The sequence below is a fragment of the Drosophila tropicalis genome, unplaced genomic scaffold, assembly GCF_018151085.1.
Source record: "Drosophila tropicalis isolate 14030-0801.00 unplaced genomic scaffold, ASM1815108v1 contig_593, whole genome shotgun sequence".
In the NCBI taxonomy this organism is placed as follows: Eukaryota; Metazoa; Arthropoda; class Insecta; order Diptera; family Drosophilidae; genus Drosophila; species Drosophila tropicalis.
The window spans coordinates 16,871,041-16,891,158 of NW_027173070.1; the positions used below are offsets into that span (position 1 = coordinate 16,871,041).

Below are 20,118 nucleotides of genomic sequence, written 5' to 3' on the forward strand. Positions count from 1 at the left end.
CATCAAGGATCCTCCACCGTTGTTACCCTTCTGGCATGCATTGCATAGTTGCCTCTTATCCTGCCAATACTTTTGGAAACGGTCTGGCTCGTCTTAGCTAAGCCTTTTTTCGTCGAAACAAACTACAGTTAATTCTTCTGAATGAAATTTATATTTTTCGCCAAATGCAATGCGAGCGGTTATGTGACGTTTTAATAGTGTGGGAGCCCAGCCCCAGGGAGAGCATAATTTACCGTGTCGTACTCCTGTAAAATCTATTTTACTTTTCTAATTGACATATTTAGTTGTAGCTGAGTCGTCTGATTTCACTACATTACATGCTTTCTTCCACGGCCAGATGTCAAATTGACCTCATACAGCAAATTTGAATGTTCGTAGGTCTACGGGTCCGCTTGTTTTTTCCCGTAATTTTTTGGATTTCTTAGGAAATCGGCCACTGTAATTTTATCCCCATTGACTCTGGAAGCAATACATGCCATTTTGTCTCCAGCTTCGGCCAATCTAAGGATCATACCTTGGTCCTTCGCCGATAAATGTGATTCACAAGCCATTTTAACGAAATATCAAACTACCGACAAGATTGTTGAGGTCAAACATAATTATAATTTTTGTACAAACGCTTGAACGCTCCATCGTACATGAAAGCCCACTATTAGCAGAATACACATATACTTATTTCATAAGAAACCGACCATCTGCTACACAAATTTGACGTAAAGCTACTAAGAATGAAGTCCAAATAGAAGTCGTAGAATGTATACATATGCTATAAGTATGAATGCAAAAACATGCATACTCCAAATCAATGTGCGGGAAGATTTTAATAAAGTACAAGTAGAAGAAAAACATATACTTCTTTCACTGAGCTATGTATGAATATACAATATTGATCATCACGACGAGACGAGTTCATATGGCCATATCCGTCCGTCTGTTTTTAATCCTTCGATCAATAACTTTTTTCCACAAGATTGTCATAAAAATCAACATTTGTTTGTTTATTTTGGCTCTTAATGGCACTGCCGAAGGTCAATACTTTTTGGATTTCAGCGATTTCGCCCAAAATCGGATAACTTTTTTCTACAGCTGTCATAAAAACATACATTACAATAGCAACTCCACCTTTTACCGTTCTTTTTTATCAAAATTGTCTGACCGCTTCGAAGATTCTCTAGTTAAAAGTGTAAACTGATGAAAAATATTAAAAATTATTCCAAATACTGTCAGACGTATACGAAAACTATGCTACAGTTGGACTAACAAACTAAACTAAACATTTAAATTATCTTTCTGTCAATCAATTGTATATTTGTAGATTTAAATAAGGATAAAACTGCATTGAGTAAATGGTGGCTATATGAAAGCCTCCTCCTTTAATAAATTTCACGTGTTGTACGCTTGGTAATGTAAGAACTACATAAGAATTACATGATTCTGTTTAACAATTGAATTGAATTTGCAACAAAACTACATAACTCGTAACTAATCGGTCCACCAAGGCCAAATTTTCCCCACTGATGCATAGGGAAGCATTAAGTTATGTTTGGGTTTCTTTTTTGTTTCAGTTTTAAGAGTAATACTACTCGCTGGCTTATCTTGGCTCTTGCCTAATACTAAACCTATCACATGGAAAACTGAGTTGATGGAACATACTTCACTGATGAAGTTTCTATCTTACCATTATTCACCATTTTTATAGAAATTCTTCGGCTATTTATAATTGTATATAATCTCAGTTTCGTTTTTATTTAAAGTTAATAATCTCAGATTGAATGTGGTTGGAGAATTTTGAATTTACAACTTGGCGTTGACATGGAGAGCCAGGACACCATCGTCAGCAGAGCTGCTGATGGAGATGGTGGCGCGACCATCGGAGCCAACGGTGACCGACTTGCCGGTGCAAGAGGAGCCGTTCTTCACGCCAGAGATGACATCGCAGTAGGTACCAGCGGGAAGACCGGTCTGCAGGGAGCTGTTCAGATCATAGTTGTCATTGTTAAAGGCCACGAAAGCCTTGTTGCCACGGCTGAAGGAGATCTGGTTGCTGCCGTTGTCCCACCAATTCTGCAATTCAGCGCCATCTGCGGCATTGCGGAAGGCAACCATGTTGTAGATCTGGCGCCAACGGTGCTCACAAACCCATCCACCGCTGCAAGACATGTCGCTGTTGAAACCAGGGGAGGCAATGTTGGTTCCATCAGTAGTGGGTGGTCCCTGGTCGGTATCGTCGAAGGAGAAAGAGGACATCACACGGGGAACGCCGAATGGATGGGCCAACATGAAGGCAGAGGCCATTTTGTACTGCTTGGGCACCTTGTAGGTCAGAACGTCAGCACCACCGGCTCCATGTCCACGCTGGTTGTCATGATTGTCCACAAAGACCAGAGAGCGATCGGAAGCAGCGAAGCCCCAGGCGGTACCCCAGTTAACCAGATATTGCAATTGGTCCTTGCCGCGGAAAGCCTTACCAATGGAGTCGGAGTGACGGAACTCGGTAACGGCACCAATGCCAGTGTACTCAGTCTTGCTAATAGCCTCGCCGCCCATATCGATAACCTCCTGGAAGATGTAAGGCTTGGCGCCCGAGCTGAAACCATGAGCAGTGTTCAAGTTGTTCAGACGTCCATAGATGACACCCAAGTCAGAGGGCCACATATGTTTGGCAGCATCCACACGGAATCCAGCAACACCCAATTCGATCAAGTGGTTAAGGAACTCAACAACCTTATCCTGGACCCAGGAGTTGCCCTGGTTCAAATCGCGCAGACCAACCAACTCACAGTTACGCACTTGGTTGGCATCGTTGTAGTTGGAGATGGAGCAAGTTGGGTTGAAGTCCAGGGAGGAGAAGGGCACGCCGGGGAAGCTCTTGGTGCTGGGGTCGGCAGTACTGCCAGCAGTACCATAGGTGCCACCATCAGCAGCCATGTGATTGAAGACAACATCCACATAGGTGCGGACACCGACAGCATTGCAGCGCTTGACCATGCTGGCGAATTGCTCCTCATTGCCGGAGCGAGTAGTCAATTTGTAGGAAATGGGCTGGTAACGTTCCCACCATGGGCGGCCGCTCTTAACAGCGTTCTCGTTGACAGGAGAGACCTAGACAAACAAAAAACAGAAATGAATATCTATCCGCCAGAAGATGTCGCTCCTTATCAACTTACCTGCAAACCAGCATAGCCGTAGGGGCCCAGGAAGTTCTCACATTCGGCGGCAATGTCATCCCATTTCCATTCAAACAAATGGACCATGCCATTGCGTCCCGACTCATAGTTGGGGGAAAACTGGGCATTGGCTATGGCGACAAAGGCCAGGGCCAAAAGGGTTTTGGTGAAAATCATTTTGCTGCTGCTACTACTGCTTGGTTGAACCGAAAGTTCAGTCTGAATTCGGAATGGTCACGGCTCCAGCTTATATGGGGGGTCCGCAGAGCTGAAAAAGATTCAATCGGTGAATGATTTGTGATGCAAATGGCCAGCTTATCGCCACAACTGGTGGTTACCCCACCCATCAATCGACCAGTGGGGTATCGCGGGGGATCTCTTGACGGTGCGATAAGATATGACAATTGCCGTATCGACATATCGTCTCCTGCCGCTGCCTTATCATCTATTAGGGGGGTGACGGCAATGCTTTGATTTAATACTCAGTGCTCAAGTTCAGTCGAACGCGCAGACATGTTGGAGCGGTTATTATGACTAAATAATTAGTTTTAATCAAATCTATAAGCCGATCAGCTGCATAACCAATCGACCAGACATGTTCTTCGCCTTACCTGCCCCCCATCATCACAATCGCATTCATCATTGAATTCCATCAACTGATTAGACTAATACCCACTTGACACCTCTCCTGCCTGTTTGTTTCGTTTTGGTTTACAACTTCTGACATGTCCCAGTGGTTTATGTTGTAAATCTTTGGCTTTCGTTTGCTAATAATGATACTTATAATGATGATCAGTTTAAAATAAAAATAGTGTTTTCTATCTAATTATCGCTCCGAACTTTGCTCGTCGCACATATATAGAAAAAATGGCATCTTTATCAAACGATAAGTAAACAAATACTTGCAGCTAGAATAAAAATTAATTTGTTGAACTTTTTTTTCCTTTTCCTATTGAGGAGTTTAATTAATTGCATATTTGCATTATCCGAGTGCAAGTCACGCATAAGTCGAGTGCTCGTCGCGTGGCAAAGCATGGAATTCGTGAATTGGTCATCAACATCGTTGAGATATTTTTGGATTTAGATTTAGGTAGTGATTAAATTATTCAGTAATCAGGTTCGTCATAAATTCGTTCTTCAAAGTGTGGTAAGATCGTACGATTTCTAAGTGGCATTTTTTTATTATTTTTAAAACGATGCCCAAGGCTTATGATAAATTTTTGTATTTTAGATTTCCTTTGTATTGCATCCACAATAATTTACAAAACACTCGAGGCGCAATCATCTCAATTTCATAAAGACATTTAGTCGGCTTTATGTAGTTAAAAAAGTCAGTTTTTATTGCTTTTTATTTTATCTCAAATTTTACACACTCCACTGATTCGTGTGGCAGGAACAGTAACATTTAATTGGAATTTCATCAAAATGTAGTCCATATGCAGCCACTTGAGTTGAAGTCAAATACATGGCTGATGATAAGTTTTCAATTAAAATTAAACAGAAAATACAAATTCAAGTGGTCTTTTATTTCATTTTATTTTATTTATATTGTAAATTGTATGTGTAGTTGGGTATTTTTCGCATTCTGTTTACGAAGAGATAAGGCAAACGTGTATTTGCTTGTAAGCTCACAACAGGATTGATAAGTCAGGTTGAATGATTTACGACAACTTCTACCTACTGTTTTTTGCTAGTGAAAATGTTTTCAATTTTAATACACCTCTTTTCTCTCACTCTAGTCAATGGCAATGTCTTTTTTGACACACAATCAAATTATAGAAAACATTTTAGCAAACGGTGCAAACTGCGACACTTGTGCATATTGATTTGCATACTAAGCAAATTTGAAGTTGGTTAAAACGAGAACGAATGGCAAGCGGCAAAGAGAGAAAAAGTGGGAGGAACATATACATAGATAGACAAGCTGTCTAGCAAGTCAAGTTAGTGTACAAATATTTACCTTAAAGTACACATAAACGAAGAAGACAACCAACCCAAGAACTGAATGTGAGCATTTCCGCACATTACACCTGAAGTTGAGGAAACTTTCCTGGCATGGACAGGACAGAAGGGCTGAAACAACTTGCCATCTTATACCCGACTAACTTGTCTACCGTCTCGTTCCACTCTTTTGCTTAGAAGCCAATTTGAATTGTAAGCAAAAGCCGGATATGGCAAAGTTCAAAGCGGAAACGTTTGCTGCACTTTCAATGCCAAAAAGTAACAGCAGTTACAGTAGGCAACTTTCGACCCCCAAGAGTACCTGGAAAAACTTCAGTAGATGTATGAATGTGGGTTGGAAAATCATCTAACATAAACCAAAAACTTGCAATCTATAAATGTAGAGACGGACTTGCCACGCAATGCAGTTAGATAAGTAAGCTTAAGAACTTTTTCCACTCATATTTCCAGACGGAAAGAGAAATTCATTTACATTTTAATTAAATTTATGGCATTTCGTTTAAAAACTTTATTAAAGATGACAAAACAATCGCCAAGTACAAAGTGAGTTTCACAAAAAATTTTGAATTGTTGATTGAAACAGAAGGAACGGCCAACGGGTCGTATACACTATCTTAAATATGTACTTAAAGTACGTCCTTATATGTAAACAAAATATTTCAGTTATGCATGTGGCATGGCATATGCTGTATAGATAAAGAAAATGATAGGAACGCTGTAGCGAAGTGTCATTGTTGTTGTTGACTTGTGGTAAGAGTTCATTATGCATAATAATGGTTGCAAGTTCATTAAAGCGACCACAACTGTTGGAGGTTTACCGCCATTTAAGCCACTATAATATATACAAATTAATTCAATTGAGGTTTCAAAACAATCGTTAATCATATAAGATCAGATATTAATAAAAGTTTTGCTTGATAAAATTTGTAGCTTAAGATTGCTATGATAATTTTACTTCACTTAATTTCTAAATGATTTTTCTTAGATTATATGGAAATCTTTACCTTACAACCAAAATATGGAATTGCTGTAGAAATTAAAATCATAGAAGAGTTTACCCATAAAATGCTAAAACTTTTTTTCGGTGATATAAAAAACCAGATTCGATTTTCCATCCATATTTATGGCACTTTAAGGTTGGCATAAAAAGTATGTTATGTTTGTATGTACATACATGCAAGTCGCAGTCATCAACGCGTTCATATGCAAAGCACTTAACAGCATTGACACAGGACAAAAGACAAGGGGACAGAGGACAGAGGACATAAGGCACAATGCCACACATATACACATAAACGTACACCCACACAAACTCACCCACATACACACACACGCACTCTTACAGAGAGCTAACGAGAGCAACATCAGCGTGTGTTACACGTATATAACTTTGTCACATTATCATTTTGATTGCAAATATGGTAAGCATTTCGCATTTAGCACACGGTAGCACAAATTCCCGCTACACACTGTCAGAGAGATTTAGAGAGAGAGATGGAGAAGGGAGGGAATAATTTGTTGCACTTAATTTCGGGAAAAGAGATTTAAGTTGGATTTGAAGAACATGCATATTTTACATTTTCTCTTCTCTTTATTTTATGCGGCTTTTCTTTAGACGGGAATAGCTAATAAAATATAATACACTGCCATGGCCAGACTACAACAAAATGACCAAAATGAAATGCCAGGAAAAAAAAAAAAAGAAAACAAAAACATTAGGAAAAAATAACAGAAAACGAAAGAACCAACTTTGCCGCTTTGACTTTTGTGCGCTTCCTTTTTAGTGTCACACGAAAATAAAACTGAGAATAACGAGCCAGTTGAAAGAGCCAGCGAATTGCAGTCGCAGGAGCAGCAAGAGGAGCCACGCCCCCGCCCACACAGAGACACAATGAAATGTAGTTGAAAATTATGAAAATTATCTGCCACGCCATTTTTATGCCAGAAACTTTGCATCTAAATGTCCATAAAAGCGGAAGCGTCGCGACGCCAAATGGCACAAAGGCAAAAGAAATAGGAAAAAAAAAAACCAGAAAACTACCAAAAGAAAGAAGTAGAAAAAGGAATTCAAGGGAAGGCAAGATAACTACAGCGAGGAGGTAGGTGGTAGATAGCAGAAAAGAAATGGAAAATAATATGGGCTGACTACGTGTGGGCGTGTCAACTGCTGCCGGGCAACTGCTGCCTGGCAGACGACGGGCATGTCATCATTATAATAGAAATTAAGTGCAGTTCCAGTTCCAGTTGCAGCACCAGCATCAACTAAACCAACTCCTCTGGCCAGCTCCTAGTGCTTCCCATCCCTGCAGCATACTCCCTCTCTCCACTCTGGGTAATGGGTAATAGAATTAAAAATTACTTGGACGCATGCCACACAGTCCAATGGCAATAGCAACGACAAATGCAACGACAACGACAAAATGGCAAACAATGGCCAAAGGCATTGCCAACTTTATTGCTTATGCTCATGGCTTTAAGCCTTAAAGCCCACTAAATTAGCAAAAGTGAAGAAAAAAGTCTGTATAGAAGGGGAGAGAAGCAGAAAAAAAATGAACTTTAGCCTCGTGACAATTGCAATCTGTTGGCATTTACTCGACCCGCTCAAAAGTATGCAACATGTCCGAGATTGCAAATGTTGCACACTGCAACGAATAGTAACGAAACCACCAAAAAAAAAAAGACACAAAAAAACCCTTTTGACAGATGATTTTCCACATTTCACCAAGGGGTTTTTTTTCCATCCTGAAATTCAAATTGTACGTGCAATTGATGCGAATAAATATTTTCAGCCAAAAGAAAAAAACATTTTGTTTATATAGCATTAAAATGTGAAAATTATAAAAGGGAAAAAAAATGATGATTAAGCACATAAAATGTAGCCAAAAGCTAAATACCCTCAAATGTTGATTGAATTCAATCTTTAAAATATTTAATACATAAACAATATTTCTATATAGTTGATAGGTGCAAAATTATGCTAAACTTACTGGACAACAACTAAACAAACTCTCGAAAAGATGTTAAACTTTAACGATTGCAAGAGGTAAGAAATCACTAAAATCATTCTTAAATGCCCCTTTAACGGCATTTTTATTAGGACTTCTATTGGCTTGAATTAATTACCCATTGATTGCCATTAAAACAGCTCAAACTGAAATGCTGGTGATTACAATAAGAGTGTTTGATTGGCATACAAAAGCGTTGAGTGGATTATACGCGAGTGTGTTCAAGTTATTGATAATAGATTATGTGTGTTAAGGGCAAACATCGAAACACATAATGTCAGAAATAGCTAAAGATGATCAATTTGGAAAAATGTACAAATTTTACATATAACCATCAGCATTCTGTTGCAAAATAGCTATAATGGTTTGTACATATTCCTGTCATTAAGCACAAGGCAATGACAACTCATAGTTTGAGTCTCATGCCTACCGAAATAAAGCGAATAAAGGACCAAGCCGCAACCGCAGCAATGAAAGGTTGGTTAGCCACACACGCGCACAGGCATTCGAAGCAGGACAGGACCTATGAGACACAACACAACAGTTCCTGTTCTGACGTTCTTCCTCTGTCCCTTCCCCCTCTCATGTTTCTCATATATCAGTATTTTCGCATACAAAAAAAAGAACTGTTTCATCACCTGGCCAACACCCACCCAACCAATTCAATTCACTCATTTTCTGCTACCAATGCGAAAATAACAGCGAAAAATTGCATTTTCGTATACAGAAAAGTAAAATTGAAATTTGAGGTGAACCAATTCAGTTTGCCTTTCTGCATTTCGGTTGCATTTCATTTCTGCTAGGACACAATCATGTAATTGAAAAAATGCCCCGATAGATGGTAATCAGAAATCACAAATATAGACTGAACTAATAATGAGCCATATAAAAAAGCAGCCATTTATATATCGATACATTTGTCGCATTCTCTCTCTCTCTCTCGCTTTCTCTCTGACATTCTTTGTGTCTCTCTCGCTTTTTATACTGATTTGGGATATCTTTGCCACGTAAGCATTCAATTTGTCTTAATGTGAAAGCGAATTGCATGTCATAAGTTAAATCACGGGCCACTACTGCAAGGCCAGAACTAAATGACGAAAAAATAAAGAGAAAGATACCAAAAGAGGAAACAAAGAATATGGTCGAAAAAAACCCAAAAGTCAAATCAAAAGACAGCGACAGGCGACAGCAGAACAATCAATTTTATGACCTCATCGTTGGCCCGCCCAGAACTTAGATTCAGCCAGCAGCAGCGTTATGAGCATCAAATAAACATAGAGTCAGCTAGCTGAAATTGGCTGGATTTGACCGATATCTGTACATATAGGTTTATGGGTCACATCAACTTGTTACGACCATTGTTTTCCCGCGTCACCATTTTCAATTTATGGCACACTATTTTGCTATCTATCTCTACCGACTACTACCTCTCGTTCTCCCTCTATCTCTCTCTTTCTGCCTCTCTTGCGTTCTTATTCTCTGGTGTCTCTTTCGCTCTTTTGGTGCTGGTATCTTGATTGTTTGAGCCATAATGTCAGTCGTGCATATCGGCCAAAATAAATCAAACTAAAGTCAAATGAATTTGATTTGCGTTCAGGAAATTGTCACTAAAAATAAGATGTCATAAATGTAATTTCCTGATTCAGTCCCCCTCCCAAACATTCCTCACCTGCTCGATGCTCGGCATATAATGTATACAAGAAGAATTTTAAGCAAAAATCACCTTGGATTTTATCAATATATTTGGTAAGTGTAATTCATTTCCGTTCATTGACACAACAATTCAAGGCAAAAATAAAAGCATTACAAAAATTTCACCATATTTCACACGATTATATTAAAGTCGCTTATCAATACACAAGTGTTCTGGGCAATAACTTAAAGTGCATTCCAACTAACATTTGCCATTTGAAACTCCTTCTTCAGTGCATACATTTACACTGAGAAATCGTACTGGGTATCAACTTATCTAAAATTGATTATCTACCTATGTATGTGCTGTATTTTCAGATCTAAGATTGAGAATGGAAACTATAAATGTATGTAAGTGATTATCATGATAACAATGCAATTTGTTAATGTGAATCTATAATATCAGAACTGTAAGCTATCAAATATAGTAGAACTTGTAGTACTGGTACTTAGTACTTGAAATTCAAGCCATTATGGACTCAATTCTTTAATGTGCTAGTATTTGATGTTGATACTGGGTAGTGTAAGTCTTCCAAACCTCTTACTTTTTTTCTGAGTGTATTTTGGGTTTTTGTTCTATTCCTTTTTGCTGGCAGGCTGCATGCAAATCACCGAAAATTCTCAAAACTATGCAAAACGAATTATCAAAGCGGCTCAGAGACTATGAAAGTGGCACACACATCCTCACGCACACACAAAACAGAGACAAACACATTCATATACACAAGCTAACTAGCAATCACTAACCGCCGACTCATTTTTAAACGCAATTGGTCAACACTCCACCATGGAGGTATGTATATGTGTATGTATAATCGGGCAGGAAGAGATGGAGAGAGAGAGAGAGAGAGAGGTAGACACATAGAAGAGGCAAAAACGGCCCAGACGTTTCATGAATAAGGCATGAGCGTCAACACCAGTTAGCAAAAACAACAGCAACAAAGACAAGCCCAGCCACATGGCCATTGCCATCATCATCATCATCATCATCATCATGATCATCATCGTCTGTATGGTAGGTAGGCAATGTCTGAGCCACAGGCAAACTGCAGCAGCCTGGAATAGGTCCCCATTCAGGACTGGCATGCTGCAGCTTTTCCTTCTCCTGCCTCAACTCTATTTGGCACTCAAAGTGCTTAGCATATTTTGCACTGATGGCGGTTTTGGCACGTAATGGCCAAGGCACAGTTGCACAGGATGCTGCAGCACTAAAAGTCTTAATTATTTCAAAGGTATTTGCGCCCTGATGCAGGCATAGTTACACACACAGCAACCCACACATGCACAACGAACAATGGCATCACATTATGAACCTGCATCGGGCAAAAAAATGCTCTTACAATTTCCAAAAATTTTCAAATTACTTCTTATCTCTTTCTCTCTATCTATTGAAACTAGGTCAATTTCATTTTAAATGGTTCGGTGAAACGAACGATATCTAAAAGTGAAACTTTAAAAATAAAATTTTAACATAGTCTACTTTTGTGCGCTTCAAAAAGTTGCTACGAGAAATCAGAAAGTTTACTTGTAATCAGTAGCGGAATTTGAAATATTGAAATGAACAGAGTTACTATGAATCTCAATTTCGTTTTTATATAAACGTTTTTAAATATATTATGATTTAGATATGTTACTCTCTGTGCCTGTAAGTTGCTAGAATCAAAAAGTCTTATGTTATAGGACAAATAATTATTGAGCGAATCAGTTTACATACTTATTGAGAAACTATATCAAACCTTACAACTACGATATTATAGGCATGAATGATAAATTAAACTTAAAATACCTAACACCTAAATTGATGAAAATCCCTCACTGTTTTCCTTAATTGAATTAACTTAAATGTAGAATATACCAAAATTTGTTGAACTAAATGTCCAAATTTTCCTACACACACACACATAGAGCATGGCAGACATGTTTGGAAAGTTTCGCATGTATTTCTTATTGAAGTTTTAAAGAGCTCAAGATGGCCAGAACATGTCAGTTCAAACTATCATAACAATTGCACGCATGGCTGGAGCAGCAAAATTAAAATTATGTATCTCATATTTTGGATTGCATTTTAAGCAGCTGCTGCTGCTGCTGGAGCTGATGCTGCTACTGCAACTGCAAGTGCATCTTTTAGCTTATCAGTAAGAGTGCAGCATGGCCAACACAGATACACAGAGAAAACAAACCGAAAAGCATTTGCGTGTAGAAGGGCAAACCAGAAAAGAGCAAACAAGAATTTCGGCTTACTCTTTTTTTTGGGACAAGTTTTCTTTGGACCAAGTCAACAGGCAAGCAGCATTCTAAGAAATTTGCACACAAATTAAAATTAAATGGACAAAACTTGCCGCGTCGGGACGCAATAATATCGACAGCCAATGGCTCACACAAATACAGCCAATTTTCCAGTCGTGCCACAAGCTAAAATATATACATAGGTATACACAAAAAAAAAAAAAAGGATGAGAAGAGAAAAAAGTTGATCGTTAGTAGGAAATTTCAGCTTTTACTAAAAGTTGCGCTTCAAACTTTTGCTTCTGTTGCTGCCTCTTTTATGCTGGCTCTTATATAGTTTATCGTTAAAAAGTTGGACAAAAGTTCTATTTGGGATTTACGCAACAGCAAAAAAAAAAAAAAAGGTGAAAACCTGACGATGACGATGCTTCACATTCTTATATACCCTGGATGAAACAAGTAGATTACACGATGCAAACATTTGTGGCCTTTTGAAAAAAAGTTATAAGCTTCGATTATAACCAATACCTCGGAATTTACACCCATCATCGCCCTTTTGGGTTTCTTCAGTGGGCCAAGATACATGTACATATATAAGTAGTAGATAGCTTAATTAGGCAGATTTAAAATAACATGATAAAAAGAAGTATTGCGTAAAGGCCATATGAAAGATAGAAAGAATTCTGTATATAATTGAAGTTACCAACACTTTCGTTTAGCTGAGGAATGAAGCAGATTTTTCCAGAGGCAAATTAGCAAACTATCATTTAATGAAATCCGAATATAATGTGTTTTGGATATCACTTTTGTATTGACAGGCGGATCTAGGATGAAAATAAAGGGTGCTCTGCCCCATAAAGTAAAGAAATTTACATCTTTTCGTTAGCTACAATGTTTTGCCTTAAGAGTTCATTAATTTTTATTAACAGTACATTCTAAACTTTATATATGTATATGTATTAACTAGAAAATTCTTGGGCTGCTTAATGCATACTTTTGAAGAGGTGATAAATTATTCAGACTAAGTGACAGAAACTCCATTAGAGGGTATGTCAAAGTCAATGTCTCAATTAAAGAAAATCAACTTTTTCTTTCGAGTTTAGCCAAAAAGTTATGTGTATACAAAAATCAAATCTAAGGGGCTGGTCCCTCAAGTGTTAATAATAGTGCACTTTTCGCTTAGATTGCGGTTAGATTGGGTAAAGGCAGCATGTCTCCTAGATATATGAAGTCGAACGACCTGAAAGCGACCTTGAGATTGTCGTCTAGCATTAATTTCGAATAGATTGAAGTACCGCCTAAATGCGTTCGTGTGCAATTTATAAGAACGTGCTTCATCACCCACATTCCCTGCACACTCCGCAGACATCATCAGTTTGTATGCCATCCCCTTGGCCATCATCTTATCATTCATTGCTGACGAGTTTCACCTTCATTTCCTACTAGTGTATGCCACGCCTTTAACCAATCCCCACTTGGCATTTATCTGTGCCAGGAAGACGTTTAATTAAGTCACTTGAATGCGTAGCCGGTTGCCTTGGCATTTATTCTCTCCTACTTTCGTCCCAGTGTGTGTTTGTGTGTGTGTGTGTGTTTCTCACTCTTTCACTTACTCGAAATGATAATGATGTTGTTTAATGCTGATGACAATGATAATGATGTTAATGACAATAATGACGACGACGATGCCTGCCAATGATGAAGGAGTTGCCTTTTGTTGCTGTTGTCCCTATTTGGTGTTGATGTTGTTGTTGTTGTTGTCACTGCTGTTGCGAATGTGCTGCATGTTACCTGGTGACCTTGTCAAGTGTAGCAGCTAGCATACCTTCTTTCAACAGCCAACCACTCCCTCCACCCAACATCAAACAGCCAACAGCTCTGACATTTCACTTCAGCCATTTCAAAATGCGCATTGTGATTCTTTATATGTGTTGTGTGTCTGTGTGTGAGTGTGCACGTCTGCGTGTTGGTTGGCATCCTCTGTCAACTCATTTAGATGGAGCATGAAATCGGTTTAGTGTTGCTTTTCAAAAGGAAATATACTTATGCCATATATCCCCATTCCATACCATTGCCACCTATCAACAAAGCTTTAGAACTTAAAGTCTTAACAAAATTCCAATGACATGGAGAAAAGCTGATTAACTCGTGTTTTTTTAGCAAGCAAAAGGGTTTCCAAATGGGAATAAAATTTGTACTTATATAGAAATTCATACATATGTACATACATACATACATATGTCTACATATGAGTGGAGATGTAGGTACTTCACGTTTCCAAGCTCCATCCACGGTTGCCATACACTACATAATTGATTTTCATTCACCCATTTTTCTATTCCTTTATCGAGTTTGCTTTGGCAAGATGATTGAAGTTTTTAAGTGTGTAATAGGACAAATCAATTTTGTAATTGGGTATTTACTAAGCTTATATGCCCAAAGAAGGTAAGGTTAAATCAATCATAGGTTAAAAGTTTGATCAATAAAATAAAGCGGTCACTATGTATATAAGAGCGGGTTTAAGAGGAATTCGTAGACCAAAAGCTTATAAATGATAAAGTTTTCAGGTTTTGGTATTTTCAGAATTCTAAATAACTAAATTCTCAACACTTATAACTACATAGATATGTATGTATGTATATTCATACCCTATTCAGTGAAGACTTTCTTAAACTTAAGTTACTTTAATGTACTTTACTTTCAAAGGTGCCGGACCAGAAATAGCAAAATGTGAATCCTTTTATTGTTTCATTTTGATTGTTTATATTCAACAGTAAAAATGTTTTGGAAATGTTTCAGAATAAGAACCTATATAAATTTAGTTAACTTTAAACAGATATTGTTTTAACTTTGACCTTGACAATGTTTCAAAGGTGCTCGTAGAATCAAAGATTCGGTAACAGATTTTAAAATTGCATTTGTGATTATGAGTTTTAAATTTGAAAATTAACACTGTCAAATTACAATCAATATCTATTATTAATAGATAATTAATTTGCCAGTGAATTTGTATTTGTTAAAAATTCATTTATTTATTCTGATATACACATGTCCTTATGGATATCCATAAGTAGATACAAAATTTGTAAGGACAAAGGAAAAAGGTAAATTGAGTGGAATGAGGAAAAGAAGAAAGTAAGCACATTAACAGCTCCCAAAAGGGCAGACTACATGCCGGGTTGACTTGTATTTGAACGAATGTTGGCCAGCAAATGTTTAATTATGTAACAGTATCTAAACATAATGTATTTGTATTTGCATTCCCCTTGCCACCACCCACAAGTATTCTCTCTGACTGAATTTGTATGTATGTATGTATGTGTGTGTGTGTGTGTGTATTTGCTTAAGCATATTTGAGTGTCGTCCAGTGTTGAATCTGTAAAAGCAGTAAGACAGTAAATAAATGGCCCATGACAAAAAATAAATAAGCCACACACACACACACACATAGACAGACATTTAGTATATATATTATATATATGTACTACATATGTACATATATGGAAGACACATACGAACTACTCTCCGTTGAGTGTGCATCCATGTGTGTATCTAATGCAAGTAAACATTTGCCTGCACTAATTACAACCCGAGAGAGAAAGAGAGAGAGAGAAAGAGTGCAAAAAAGAGCCACAGAAAATGACATTAGGGGCTGTCTCGGGGAGTGTAAATTTAACATTGTTGCACATTAATCATGGAATTATCAATGCTAGCATAAATAATATTAAAGCTTACCTAAAGACAACAACTAAAAAACGACACAAAAACCACAATTATTTATGATCATGCCTAAAAACAAGCCAGAGAAAAGGTTAACCGCAAAAAGCATGTACTTCCAAGTGCATGGACATACTTACATTAGATGAAAAAATATATAAAAAAAATTACCAAGTATTTATACCAACTAAATGTTAAGATACGATTATAAAATACTCTAGAGAAACGTAGTGGCAAATTCCCAAAGATTTCGTCTGCCCAAGTCAATATTTTTAAGCAATTAGATTTGAATTGCAAATCATTGGAGCTGTTCCTCCCTTTTTTCGATGGGATTAAAGTGCTTAATAAATTCACTTTTCATCTAGTAACAACAGCAATCACAGGCAGTAGGCGGTCTGGGGATTTGGGGGTGGGTGCATGGGAGTGTCGTCACTCTTGGTGCCAGTAAGTCAATTTGTCAATTTTAAAACAAACTACAACCGACCATCCAACCAACCAACCGACAGTTTTGCCCCGGCCAACGGCCCTTGGCCCCCAGTTACCCGCTGTGAGAGTTGTTGACAAACAACAACAGAAAAAAATTTAACAAAATGGAGAAAAATGTGAGGTGTAAAAATACATCGAGAGGAAAAGGATATACACATACACATATACATACATATATATATATATGTATATAGTAAGATATATACATATATAAAAAAAAAATTCAGAGTGCCAAAAGCCGCACACAAACAATCAAGCGGGAAGAGGCCGTAGACAGATTCAGCCAGCCATTTTCTCCCTTGCTCATTCAGTCAGTCAGTCAGTCACTCAGGCAGTCAGTCAGTCAGTCAACCATGGAACAGGAGCAGCAATGACAGTTGTTGGCACTGGAGTCGAAGTTCGAGTGGCGCTTCCGCCGCCGAAAACAAAATCAAAGTTAAGCACTCAATTTTCAATTAAGCTCACAAAATGCACACCCAACACATACATCGACAATCGATAGAGACGCCGCCAAACGTACCAAAAAAAAAAAAAAAAACACACACACACACACACATACACATAAAAAGAAAACCCTCCCAAATAAAAGAATGACGCAGGCAGAAACCTGGGAATATGGTGTCAATGGATGCCTCAGCTAGCTGAAGCTGTATCAACGTTTGTTTTCTTCTTTTTCTTTTTGTTTTGTTTGAGGGAAGGATATTGAAGGATGCTCTCCATGAGCTTCGAAATGAATGATATCCAAAAAAAAAAAGAAAGGGCAAATGTTCCTGGAGCCTTTACTTCGTTATAAATATTGATCTACATTTTTCAAAATTCTTGACAAAACATCATAAAGAATTAAGAAGAAAGTTTTTAATATCAGAAAAAGTTTTCAAAATCGTAAACTTTCTTAAACTTATTTGTGTTAAAACCAAATTAATCTACTTTGTATTTGGATTTACAAATAATTTCTTCATCTACTACCTAAAAAATATGTATCATGATTTGTCTATCGATTAAAGTTAATATATCATAAAATTTCAAGAAAATTGTTTATACTTAATAATCTGCTTATAAAGACGAGTTTAAAATAAATTATTTTGCATTTTAATCATTTTTATATAACTTTCATGTATGCTTTTTCTTAGCAAGAGTAACTCAAATTCGGTATCGGACATTTTGGTCAATGAATTTCTTATTTTCTTTAAAGAAGAAACACGAAGCATACATTGCGAGATGGTAAGGATACAAATATGTATCCCTATCTCGTTGTGACCCCTCCCTTTTGGCCTCTCTCATTTTCGCTCTCTCCCCTTGTCAGACATTGAAATGCTCAAGGCACTTTGTATTAAATTCACTTTGCTTGTCACCTGCCCCAGCAACTGCCTTTTGCATCCTTCTCAATCCGTACAGACCCTCCAGTTCCCCTTCCATTATATCCCTACCATATCACCATTCGTTACCTGTCTGACATGATGTGATATTTTGCTACTTTTCTTGTTTTTTTTTTTCTGGTCGTCCCCCGCCCAACTCTCTGCCGAAGTAGCTTCTTGATTTCGTTCGTTACGCGGCTCGATGATGTTTCCGTTTGTGCGAAGTGTGTGGAAACCATTTCCACTTAACTCTCTGGCTGGATGACGCTAGGTAGAGCTAGTTGCCAGTTTCTCAGGTAGCCAAGCAGTCAGTGTAATCTGTTTGCGTTCCTAATTACGTGAATGTCTGTGTGTGGATAGGAGCAGGAGGTTGGGGATGGGTTGCACCTAAAATGTGTCTGCTGGCATTTTCTCATGCGATTAGGTTCAGAAGTTAAATGTTTAATGTTTAATCTGTGCTTCATGTTTGTCAGTTATCGTTAACCTGTCGCTGTCGAAAATCTTACACACAAATTGTTGCTTAGCAATCGAAAGAATACGCCCTCGTTGGAGCAGCATCACGAAAAAGTTAAGACAGCCTACAAACAAACGCAATCAACAACATCATCAATGCCAGCCAAAGCGTCAATAGTTCCTTGAAGCGACGCTAGAGAAACGTTTGCATAAAATATATTTAACTTGGCTAAAATGTAGGGCCATGAAGGCGGCAGCAGACATACACCCACAATCACTCACACACAAACACATGCAAACACACACAGACAGGCAGACACACAAGTTGTGTCAAATGGGGCGTATACGCAACGGCGAAGGGCTCTTGTTTACAGCCAAGATTTTGTGGGGCGGATCCTTCATTTTCCATTTAAAGAAATTCCTAGAAAATTAAATTTACTTTTTCTTTTTTCTCTCTCTCTCTCTCTCTCTCCCGTTTGCTTTTTCTTTGCCTATTTGTGGTTTTACCTTCACACAGGGACACACACCTGAACACTCAGCCAGGTGAGAGGCAAACAAACCTCAGAATAAAGTTCCCCTCACTTCATGTTATTTGTTGAAACAATTTTCGGTAAGTAGCAATTTTCAAGTTATTGCGATTCAAAGCTTCTTTTTTTCTACTCTGCCCCCCTCCGTGTCATCTGATACATAAGTATTTTTTTACCTACTCAGATATTAATTGAAATCTTATCGTTTTATATTAGATGGAGCGGAATAGAAGAGGGGTCGAGGGGCAACAGTTTGAAATTGTAGACAACCATTTGTCGTAAATAGACCCATTTTGTGGTAAAGTGAAACGTTTTAAACGAAAATATTAAATATCAAAAAATGATTTTATGAAGCCATTTAGGATATTTAGTATGTTTTAGCAAATTGCGTTCTAAAACAGAAACTTTGTGACTAACCTTGACTGGCACTTCTAGTAAAAGAAGCAAAAAGAATTTTCTACTTCTCAAAAACAATTATCAGTTTTGTTGATTTAGAGCTCTCCCTCTATAGCAGTTTGAAGTTATTCTTTTTTTGTATTCAAGGTATGTACTTTCGTAAACGAATTAAAGTCGAATAATTTACTTTTTGCTTCCGAGATAGTTCACTGAACAAACAACTGACAACTGGGCCTCGGCGAACGTCAATGCTTAAAACATTCAACTGTTGTGTAATTAATGCACTGTGTAATCAGCATTTTACACAGAATACAGCTGTCAGAGGCCGTAATCATCTCCTAGATCTGACGGATTGCAGCTTGACCATGAAAATCATCACAAAGGACGCTAAAAATTGATAAGTTATTCAAGTATTTTGAGTCAGAAGATTGGCTACTTCATCGGGTTAAAGAACTTCACTAAACAAACCGGCTAGGTACTCTCCTCTACAGCATTTCTCATGGTCTTTTAATTCTATTTTCTAACTTGTTCTAGTTTGGTTTTCCAAATGTGTAACCAGTGAGCTTAAAATACATTCTTTGTCTATATGTATACTTATTTTTTTAGTGGTAAACGTAAAACAGAACAAAGAATTCTTTGTGTCTATAGTATATATATGTACATACCTATTTTTAATGAATCAATTGATCCAATGCACACAGTCACGCAAATATGAGAGTGCGAATTAACTCAATTAACCGATCAAATTTATATATACTATAGGTATCTGATGTATCGCACTAAGTGACATTTGTTTACAAATGTCCAATGCAAACTGGCCCCATGATAAGCAATGGACCAAAAGAGATGACCAAAGGAGAGAGTTAGTCACTGAGTGAGATGAAAAGCACTCAAAGAGAGCGATAGAGAGAGAGCGAATACTAAATTAACTAAGCTCTCGCACGTTTTACACGTTCGCTGATTAACACTTTTCAAGTGTTTTAATCAAAACTAGCCCTCTCCCACTCTCTCTCTCTCTCTCTTTCTTTGCTTATCTCTCTGTTTCTTACTCTCTCCTACAAAGTCACATTCTCCTCTCTCTTTCTCTAAATATGCTGGTACCCATCCGCTGACTCTGTGCGCGTCTGTTAGT

At 37.7% G+C, this 20,118-nt stretch overlaps 1 protein-coding gene across 2 annotated transcripts; it reads right to left on the reverse strand.

The window, feature by feature from the left end:
• Positions 1-1,713: 1,713 nt before the first annotated feature.
• LOC137575989 (alpha-amylase A) lies at positions 1,714-19,780 on the reverse strand. Of its 2 annotated transcripts, none has more exons than XM_068288793.1 (3): positions 19,652-19,780; positions 3,168-3,435; positions 1,714-3,102 (listed from the first exon to the last, which is right to left on the reverse strand). In XM_068288793.1, exons 2-3 carry the CDS (start codon positions 3,342-3,344, stop codon positions 1,795-1,797), a joined length of 1,485 nt encoding a protein of 494 aa, XP_068144894.1. In that variant the 5' UTR covers positions 3,345-3,435; positions 19,652-19,780; the 3' UTR covers positions 1,714-1,794. The 2 variants fall into 2 exon arrangements, with proteins under 2 accessions (XP_068144894.1, XP_068144893.1); XM_068288792.1 differs by lacking the exon at positions 19,652-19,780 and adding an exon at positions 19,008-19,148.
• Between the last annotated feature and the right edge of the window lie 338 nt (positions 19,781-20,118).